Source organism: Perognathus longimembris, chromosome 17 (assembly GCF_023159225.1).
Source record: "Perognathus longimembris pacificus isolate PPM17 chromosome 17, ASM2315922v1, whole genome shotgun sequence".
NCBI classification, from domain to species: domain Eukaryota; kingdom Metazoa; phylum Chordata; class Mammalia; order Rodentia; family Heteromyidae; genus Perognathus; species Perognathus longimembris.
In genome coordinates, this window is record NC_063177.1 from 38,107,252 (window position 1) to 38,117,693 (window position 10,442).

At 41.0% G+C, this 10,442-nt stretch overlaps 1 protein-coding gene across 1 annotated transcript; it reads right to left on the minus strand.

Annotated features, from left to right (window-relative positions):
* Positions 1 to 79: 79 nt before the first annotated feature.
* Krt10 (keratin 10) lies at positions 80 to 4,597 on the minus strand. The gene is made up of 8 exons (XM_048365484.1): positions 4,007 to 4,597; positions 3,174 to 3,256; positions 2,661 to 2,817; positions 2,414 to 2,575; positions 2,186 to 2,311; positions 1,684 to 1,901; positions 798 to 1,129; positions 80 to 448 (listed from the first exon to the last, which is right to left on the minus strand). The coding sequence occupies exons 1-8, from the start codon at positions 4,595 to 4,597 to the stop codon at positions 342 to 344; spliced, it is 1,776 nt and encodes a 591-aa protein (XP_048221441.1). The 3' UTR covers positions 80 to 341.
* Between the last annotated feature and the right edge of the window lie 5,845 nt (positions 4,598 to 10,442).

The following is a 10,442-nucleotide window of genomic DNA, read 5'->3' on the forward strand; positions in this document are numbered from 1 at the left end:
ATTACTTATCTTGGTCTGAGGATACCCATATGATGGCATATATAGATACACTCTGACAAACTTAGGTACATTTGCATCAGTAAGAAAGTTTATTGAAATTCATTAGTAAATGAGAACAGAAAGTTTTCCCTTTTTTTTTTCCATCATCAAAGGAATACTTTCTGGTAAAGTGAGAAGAAGAAATATAGAAATCACAGAAAACCTTTCAGACACCTGATTTTCAAGGAGCGAGCCTACTTCCACAGGCCATCGGTACACAGTGTCTTCTCGCCCGGTTTCCTCTTCCGTGCATCTGTATAGAATGGGCTGTGTGGAAGGAGACTCCTTCCTCTCTTTGTAGCTTAATAGTAGTGTTTCTTGGTTTCAGATTCAACCATGGATGAAAGGACTCTACCATCAGGTGTCACTTCTTCAATAATCGTCTTGATTACTCTGGTTTTGTTAGTATCTGTGCGAATGATAATCATAAAAAAATTTAGAATTTAGGCCAAACAATTGGTAAGGATCCTGGCTAATTCACAAGCATATATATTTTTTTAAATCAACTTTTTTTTTTTTAATTTGAAGGAAGAAAATAAAAAAAATAACAAACCCAAGGGATGTTGAAGCTATGGGTGGCATTTAGGCCAGGCCATTTGTCCTTCAGGGCTGGTGTCAAGGGTACAGTTTGTTTAAATATGCAAATGAAGATCCTAGTGGTTTCATTAAAGAAAGCTCTTGAACTTAAAAGAGCAAATAATACAATAATAATCATAAAGGCCAAACCCTTACAGAAAGTTAAAACTAATTCTGATTACCCCAGATATTTTCTGCTGACCTTGGTCCCTTAGATGACTCTCCAGCGGACCCGGATGAGGACTTGAAGCCGCCACTTCCGCTCTGGCCTCCACTGGAGCCACCGCCGTAGCCGCCGCCGGAACTTCCGCCATGACCACCGCCGCCGCTGGAACTTCCGCCGCCGTAGCCGCCGCCGGAACTGCCACCATGGCCACCGCCGCCGGAGCTTCCGCCGCCGTAGCTGCCGCCGGAACTGCCGCCATGGCCGCCGCCGCCGCCAGAACTTCCGCCGTAGCCACCGGAACTTCCGCCGCCGCGTCCGCCGCCGTAGGAGCCGCCGCCGCCGCTGGAACTAAAAGCGGTGGGGCCATATTTAGTTATCTCTCGCCCTGGCAAAGCCACGCGCTCTGGGGATGGCCTTCTTCTTTGAGAAAACAAGCCAAGTGCACTTTGAGGCAACCACAAGCCTGGCAGGTGCGGGTCTAGAACTCAAAACACTAAAAAGCATACAACCCTAACAGTGATGCTTTTTTTTTGTTTTTCTTTTTGTGCCAGCACTGGGGCTTGAACTCTTGGCCTTGTAGCTTTTCCTGACTGTTTTGCGCCAGGTGCTCTACCACTTGAGCCACCGCGTTCCTTTTGGCCTTTTGGTGCTCAGCTGGGTTAAAGAGCCTCACAGACTTTCCCTGCAGTGTCTGGAGTCTCTAGGATTACAGGCCCGAGCCACAGGCCTCAACCAGTCATCCTGGGACCAAACCTATGAGGAAACAAGACTGCTTGTCTTCCGCCCCCCTTCCCTGCCTGCCTTCCATCCCCTGGCATTTCCCCCTAGGCTTGGAGTAATAAGCCTCGCTCTCTGAAATACTGAGTGAAAAACGGGACTAAACGTGCAGTTTTGTATTTTACCTTCCTTCTCCTTCTAGCAGGCTGCGGTAGGTTTGAATTTCGTTCTCCAACCGGATCTTAATGTCCAGGAGTTGCTGGTATTCTGTGTTCTGGCACTCGGTTTCAGCTCGGATCTGTTGGAGCTGTTCCTCCAAGGAGGAGATCTGGGCCTGAATCTGTGAGAGCTGCACGCAGTAGCGACCTTCTGTTTCTGCCAGGGAGGCTTCCAGGGATTGTTTCTGAAAATATTTTGTTGGTGTTTAGCGACCTTGGTCAATTGGGTATTGTGAAGCTTATCTAAGTATTCAATCAGACATCCTAGAAGAAATTTTTAGGAAAATGCCTAGAATTTGTTTTATGTCTAATGGCAGTATTGGAATTTTAACCCTCTTACTTCAGTGCTAATAGTTCTGCTCCATGAACTTAGAGTTTCTGGCTTGTTTATAATTTCTTGTCCTAAGCTTTGTATGAGCGGAGACTTTGTATAATACAATGGAAGTTATTTCAGAGAACTTTAACATACCAGGGCCAGTTGTGACTGCAGTTCTATTTCCAGACCTTGGACAGTGCGTCTCAATTCAGTAATTTCAGATTTATGGCTGGACATTTGTTCAATGTTGCTGTCAATTTCTGTAGTCAGTTCCTTGCTCTAGAGTAGTAAAAAACAGGTGAAAAGATGAGAAAACCCTAGCAGGATAAAAAAACAACAACAACCCTCCATGGACTTCTTTATAAAGAAGGATTAATTTACCTTTTCATTGAACCAGGCTTCAGCGTCCTTGCGGTTCTCCTCAGCAAGTTGTTCATATTGGCTTCTCATGTTGTTCAAACGTTGAGTCAGATCAACACCTGGGGCAGCGTTCATTTCCACATTTACATCACCAGTGGACACATTTTGGAGGTCTCTCATTTCCTGTTTGAGGAACACATATATTTAGTGACTGCACTAGGACTGCAATGAACCTTTTCTTGGCTGGACAAATAGAATTTTATGTCACCTCTTCATGGTTCTTCTTCAGGTAGGCCAGCTCTTCAGTCAGGCTCTCTGTCTGCATCTCCAGATCAGCCTTAGTGAGGGTCAGCTCATCCAGAACTCGGCGCAAGCCATTGATGTCAGCCTCCACACTTTGACGCAGAGCCACTTCATTCTCATACCTGAAAGAAGTGTGATACAAATACTTGAAATAGTCTCTCAACAGCTGATGTAAAAAGCAAATACAGAGTAGGTTTAGTATCATGACAACATTAAAATACACTTGTCCACATAGGAGCATTAGTGACTTAATGCAGAGAAGGCTAGACCTTAGTTCTTTTTAAATGCATGTTCTTCCTTTAAAGATTGTGAGAAAGGTAAGAGTGAGAGGAAAAATTCTTAGGCAATGCTACTGGATTGCCATCTGGATAAATTCAGGAAACTGTAAATCTTGTTTTAGTACCTAAAGGCCTTGTTGAATTCAAACATTCATTGTTATAAACAACTGATCATATTGGACCACATTCACTTAGCTTACTTCAGCCTGAAGTCGTCAGCTGCCAGCCTGGCATTGTCAATCTGAAGAAGGACATTGGCATTGTCTGTTGTGAGGTTGAGGATCTGGGAAGAGAAGCACACATTACTTAAAAAGAGGTCAGGGGAGGATGTGGCTTTTGTAGTGATGTAGATGAAGTGCATTTTTTGTTACATTCTCCTAGTATCTTGAGGGAGGGAATAGTTTAAATATAAAACCACAAGCTAACCCAGCTGCTTAAATTCTCAGTGCCCTTTGGTGTCATTCTGTTCTAAAAACCCACTGAAATTGTGTAGCTAGATTCTGGCAAGTGTCTTCCCCTCTTTTGCTATGTGATTGTCAAACCTTTCGACCAACTTTTAACTGACTCATACCTGTATTTAATGTGCTATACATACTTCTCAAGTATGTATACCTGAACTTGTAGCCAGTTTGTAGGAAGGCAGATAATATCTCCTTTCCATGATGGAGAATTCATGTTTGCTACAACATTGACTTGTTGCTAACCTCAGTAATATTTTCTTCTTTTCCAGTTCATAATTATTTTAGTTTTGCATTTGAAAATGACCTATTAAACTTTATGGACTCATATTCTCATTATAGACCTAAGAAGTTCTCAGTAGTCTATGATCAACATATGCTGAATGAAGATTGCCATGATGATACCATCACAAATATTTATCTTTGATGACACTATATTATGCATTATGTTTAGAAGCAAGAAACTACAATAGGTACATGCAAAGAATAGCTACATAAGGCTTAACTTCATGTTTACTTACCTGCACTACATGGATAGAAATAGATTTAAGGTTGGATTTTAAGATGCTGCTTACCTGATTTTTAAGGTCTTCGATGGTTTGGTAGTATTTACTGTAGTCTCTAGGCTCTCGCTGGCTCGAGTTGCCATGTTTTTCATACCACTCCTTGATTTTACCTTCTAGCTCATAGTTTGATTCTTCCAGAGCCCGGACTTTATCCAAGTAGCTAGCCAGGCGATCATTCAGGTTCTGCATGGTTACTTTTTCATTTCCAGAGAGAAGGCCACCATCTCCTCCAAAGCCACCACCATAGCCTCCACCACCATAGCCTCCACCACCATAGCCTCCACCACCATAGCTACCACCACCAAAGCTGCCTCCACCAAAGCTGCCTCCACCAAAGCCCCCACCAAAGCTGCCTCCTCCATAGCCCCCACCAAAGCTGCCTCCACCCAAACCTCCTCCATAGCCACCTGAGGAACCCCCAAAGCAGCCTCCACCAGAACTCCCACGGCTGAAAGAGCCACTACTGAATCTTCCTGAGCCAAATCCACCACCATGGGACCCTTTGCTGCTCGAGATTCTGAGGGATGAGCCTCCTCCTCCCCCTCCTCCACTGCGGGAGGAAGAGAACTGCTTGCTTGATGAGGTGTACCGAACAGACATGGTGATGCCAGTTAGCTCAGGGAGTGCCTGCTGCCGAGGACAGGGGACGAGCCTTTATATACCAGGAGGGTGTGTCTCATGTATGCTAGGGTTTGCTTACTTGTATGGTTTTCTTTTTGTCAATGTAGCATCTTTGGCTTATGATTGCATAAATTATCTTCAGTAATATCCAATACCAATACGTATGCTTCTGAATTTTCCCTCAGAACAAACAGGTGACTTGCTGTGTTGAAATTGGAAATGGGTGGAGTTCAGATGAGCATCAGTTTCATTATGCTTTTTTGCTTTTTGAAGAACATTGAGCAACTGTTAAAGTATCTTCCTCTCAGCATCAATTCAGGTTGCTCTGAGTGCTTGAATAATTTGAAAAACAACCAAACTAAACAAGGTTACCTATAAAATTATGGCCAAAGTCAGATGTTTGAAATTTATGTTTTAAGTAATTGGACTGGCAAGACAACTAGCACAGAATGTACCAGAATCATGTAGTTAGGGCACTGTAGAAAACTGTAAGCAATCAAAAGAGAGGATTAAAATAATATGCTAACCAATTTAATTAGTCTTTAAAAGTTGCTACATGTAAGTGAAAGCCATAAAAGCACCATTTCAAAAGCATATGTGTTTGTAGTGGAGTGATAGTTTGACTAGGAAATTATATGTATGTATTGATTGATTAAGCTTCATATGTAATGACACTAATGGTTTTTAACATTCAGAAGCTGTGATGTTATTCTGGGTTACTTTTCTGTTCCATAGGGAAGGCCATTATGGTAGTTCACTTTCAAACTCCTCATAGGTTCACGTGAAGACCCTGGTCCAGGAGCTTTTCACATAAGAGGTGAAGAGCTAACCCCTGGTACTTTACACTAAGTTCTGACTGACTGAAAGGGAGAGTTTAGGTATGTCATGATTTAGGAGCAAATTTTTCATGCAGGAATATAAATACTGATTAGAAGTGATACTTGGTATTTCCCTCATTAAAATATATTACATATATAAAAACAGCAAATATTACATATGTATTTAAATGCATATGTTTACACGTTTTGTAATTATGTAATACTTTTGGGATACTGTGATGAGGGAAGAAGAGGATGACAGTGGTAAGTGGTAAGAAGATACATATACATATGTAAATGAAAAAATAGCATAATGATAACCATTAAAAACTTGAAAAACAGGGAGGAATAAGATTAAAAAGTAATATGGAGAGGTGAATCTGATCAAAGTATATTATATTAAACATCACAAATCTTCTTTGTGCAATTAATTTATGGCTAGAAAAGCAAGACAGAAAAACTTATCTCTGGAATAAGGTGCTGAGATAGGAACGGGAGATATTATCTCTAGATTTCAGAAAGCTGAAGCTGAGGGCAGTGTTGGTTTTTTTCTAGGTGGCTGAGCTGTTACAGGCTTGCTTTCCTTGCTTGATTCCTAGGTTTTGGCTTATTCCTACTCTGTGTGTGTGTGTGTGTGTGTGTGTGTGTGTGTGTGTGTGTGTGTGTGTGTGTGTTTTCTCCTGTGGTAGACTTGGTTTGCACAGCCAAAGTATCTGACTCTTACCACATACTTCTCCTCATGGGAATAAATAAAGTAAAACACTATGGAAGTACGAAAACATCATGAAGGGTAAGGATTTGTCACATACTCTTCTCTTTTGTGCTTGTTTATTTAAATTAAATTTGTAGCTACCCATTTCAGTTTCTAAAAGCTGCAGAAAGTTTCTTCAGGGAAAGGGAACATGGCCAAGAGCACTTACGGGGAGTTGTTCTTCAGAGAGGAGGTTACCACCTGACAAACTGCAGTGCCTCCAACTTGCTAGCACATGCAAGTGAAGCAGTGGTTTTAAAAAAAAAACACACAGCAGCCTAACTATGGGAATAGATTCTTGACGAAGATAACATACAATAAATAAAGGCTATGATAAATCAGGATAGAAAAAAAATTGCAGTATGTTTAAGGAGGATGTTCAAGCCTTGATATTCATAAGACCTATTTGTTGGAAAGGAAATTTTTAATTAAAGAGAGATTTTTGGCATATTTATTTGTTTTTACTGGTAATTATTACTAATTTTAGATCTTAAAAATTTTAGATGCTTTAGCATCCTTTAACTTTAACCCAGGTGGAAAATATAAAAAACCCACTCTAGTTCTGGGTAGCTAAAAGCAGTGTGAAGAGATCTCAGTTATAATCACATTAAGTCATAGAATATGAGAAAGGAGACCTTTTCATGAAAGCACATGAGATGCCTGTATTTGCATGTGCCATTTGTTGACTCACTACTTGGCTTCAGTGAAATTGTGAGGTTCAATGTAATAATTCCATATAATTACTTGGATAAAATGTATGGTTTTTAGTGTGGGCATCATTGATACTTGATTGCTACAATCCACTGTTATCTTCATCCTCAGATTTTATTCATCTCTATGTAAAGTGCATGGGTAGATGTTCAAGCAGAGAAAGATGAACGAGATCAAACTCTTGTCCTTAAAGATCTCAGCAGTCTGCAATCTAATGGAAGAGAAATAATATATGTTGTCAACATAAGTACTATGTAAATAGTAAATGATTGTGGGAGTGTTGGGTGGAGGAGTTAACATGTCCTAGGCATCTACTGTGTTCCCATGGTTTACTCTCCTTCAGTCTGCCTTCCAAATTATCGGAGGCTTACTATGTCATAGATGGGAAAAAACTAAATCTTTAGAAAATTTTGGCATTTGCTTGGAGTAGCATGGTTCCTCTTCACTGGAGCTTGTGGTTTTGAATGAGCAGCTACAGTTTCCATGACATTGAGCTGACATTAAAAGATCATTGATGAAGGAGTCGTGTTAGAATGGGACCACTGGACAAAATTTCCTGGTACTAGTGGAATTTAAGCAGAGTCTTTGAAGGGCATGCAGGGTTTTCCAATGTGTGCAGTATCAGAGAGAGAACTGTTCTGGGAAGTGAGGCCTGGAGATGTTAAGCAGGTGGAGGCTCTAAGTGGGTCAGCTTGCTGGAGCACGTCATCCATGTCTATTTGTTTATTCATTGTTCCAACAGGTTTTATTGAACACTTGCAATATGACTTGGGTCTACATCAGTGACTAAATATAGTCAAGGAGTAATGCCCACTTGGAGAGACAAACACACAGACACAAGAACCAGGGGTAATTCTATAGAGGAATGTAGGCTCCATGGGAGACATGGGCAGGGTCCTGAGGGAATGGGGAAAGGAGTTCTGACAGCCTGCAGAGAGAGCACTGTACAAGAGTTGGATGGAATTGATACCCTTCTACCAAGTGGTTGAGTGATTAGGAAAATTAAGATATTGATAAACCTCATGTGTTTCTTTGGCAAACTTCTTCAACTCAGTGAGATAAAATCTGCAGCATACATGGATACTTATACTTGGATAAAAATGTATGATTTTAGTCTGGGCATCATTGATACCTGATTGTTATAATCCACCATCATCTCTTTGTCCTCAGATTTTATTCATCTTGATGTAAAATACACCAGTAGAAGTTCAAACAGCGAAAGATGAATGAGATCAAACTGCTGTCCTTAAAGATCTAACTAGTCATTACAATCAAATGGAAGAGAATACGTGTTTTCAACATCAGTTCTATATAAATGGTTAACAATTGTAGAAGCCTCCAAACAGGGAAGCTTCTAGAAGGCTTTTGAGAGTTCTACAGCAGAGCAGTTAAGTGGGTGGGCCTGTAGGCTGCCTGCCAGGATTATAGTCTAACTCCACCGCTTAGCTATTGTTATCTATTGTGTGGTTTTGTCCTGGTCTTCTATTTTTCTAAAGGAGCAATAATCGTTTTTGATTACCCTAATGAGTTATCCTGGGAGTCAGTGGAGTTAATACAAAGCATTTAGAAAAGTGCATAGAATAAGCACTTAGGAATATTTCCATTACCATTATTACTGTGACTGTCTTCTCTGCTTCTTAGAACCCAACCCTCATTGTCCAACGCACAGCAGGCCTACACAATCTGAAAGATTGGAAAGGATAGATTCTGAAGCTGAAAAATGGCTACTGGGGAGGAATCATGGGGAAATTGAGCAGGAAAAGGGGAAAAGAGTTGAGTTTGGTAACTGTGATGAACCATGCTGTTAGTATTTTCCCTTGGGTGGTACTTGCTTTCATTTTAAGCTTCATTCTTTCTTACCTACATCCACCAAGTCACCAGTTTTGTCGCTCCTTATGATATCTAATGTATTCGTTTCTTTCTGTCTAATCTCACTGCAGACACCTGCCCTAATCTGTACTTTCAGCACTTTTCTCCAACATTACTTCACCAGCTTCTGAAGTGTCTTTTTCTTTTTTCTCTTTCTTTTTGGCTCATCACTATTGTCAATTAAGATCTCCGTTCACGGTGGCATGATTAATGTTCTGGAAACAGTATTGTCATCACTTCATTGGACATGTTCAGGCTTCTGTGGGGGATTAAGTCTTTTCCTTACCCTTGCTCTCCCTTGGTCAGATTGGCTGGCCCCTGTGCCCCCTGCGGTGAGGGTGTCAGTGAGAAGATTGCTGCAGTCTTCTTGTAAAGTAATTGTGTGGCCTGGGGTGAGACACTTGGCCTTTCTGCATCCCAGTTTACTATCCCATAAACTATGGAGAACAGTAACGTTAAATTCATGATCCAATAAAAAATTTCATTTCCTTAAAAAAATTCTTTACTAGATAGGCACTAGTGGCTCATACCTGTAATCCCAGCTACTCAAAAGGCAGAGCTACGAGGATTGTAGTTGATGTTAACCCAGCCAGTCAAGACAAATCTGTGAAACTCCTATCTCTACCCTTCACTTATAAATGGGCCTTGCTGCCTTGCTTTTCACTTGCTGAGATTCACTTGCTTTTCTGGCTGAAATTCTATGCTTTGTTTCCTTTTAAGGCCTTTATTACTTTGGGCTTGGAATACATTTCTTCCCTGCTGCTGGCTTATTCAAACCAACCTGGACTCCAAACTCTAGCTGAAATGCCATCTCCTTCATGAGACATATCACCATCAGTCTCTCTTCTTATTCCCTTCATTGTACAATTTAGTGTGATAGTGTGTTACGTTACATTGCCCTTCTGATTGGCCCCAATCATCTAGAGAAGGGATGACGTCATGTACTCTGGCAGGACCTGGCAGATACTTAGTCTGAGTGTATTTGTATCATCTCAGGGCTTCCCCTCCCTCATTTTTGCCTGTATTTTGTCCTCTAAGCATTTGTTCCCATATGTTTCAGCAATAGTGTAAGTATATAATCTTAAATAAAGGCTAATATTTGAAGGCAGCTAACTGAATTTTGCTCTAAAAGAAACGACTACCCTTGAGATGTGAGAATATTGTGTAAGAATGATATGAAACAGACACACTGTGCATATTAAAGAAAATGTTTTGGCCCTCATTTTTTTCTTCTTCTTCATTGAAGGTCAATTTTTAGAAAATATGTAATGAGGGCTGACCCTGAAAAGCTGTTTTTTGCCCATCCAGATCCTATTTCCACCTGTCTCCACCCTGCTCTCTGCCCCAGGAAAGCACTTCATCCTCTGGCTTTCCCTTTGTGTTTGTCCAGTGGGGACTCCATTGGGAAGTTGGAGGAGGAAAGAGAATGAGTTTGAAGGATTTATTTTCCTGTTTTTCTCTGCAGCTTAGCTATGTCCCTTCATCAAAAGCCTCAACACTCTCAGAATGGCTCTTTTTATATGATGGTGATGATGCTGGGGTTTGAACTCATGATCTTGAACTCAGTATCTTGTCTTATACTACTTAAGCCACACTCCAGCCTTTAATGCTTTAGGTCTTTGTGAATAGAGTCTCACACCTATGCCCATGACTGCCTGAACTGTGATCCTCCTGT

Coding starts and splice junctions, on each gene's coding strand:
- Krt10 (XM_048365484.1), bottom strand. CDS start 4,597: ATGTCTGTTCGGTACACCTCATCAAGCAAGCAGTTCTCTTCCTCCCGC. Junction 1,902..2,185: donor TGCAGTCACAACTGGCCCTG/GTATGTTAAAGT, acceptor AAATATTTTCAG/AAACAATCCCTGGAAGCCTC. Junction 449..797: donor GTCAGCAGAAAATATCTGGG/GTAATCAGAATT, acceptor TCATTCGCACAG/ATACTAACAAAACCAGAGTA.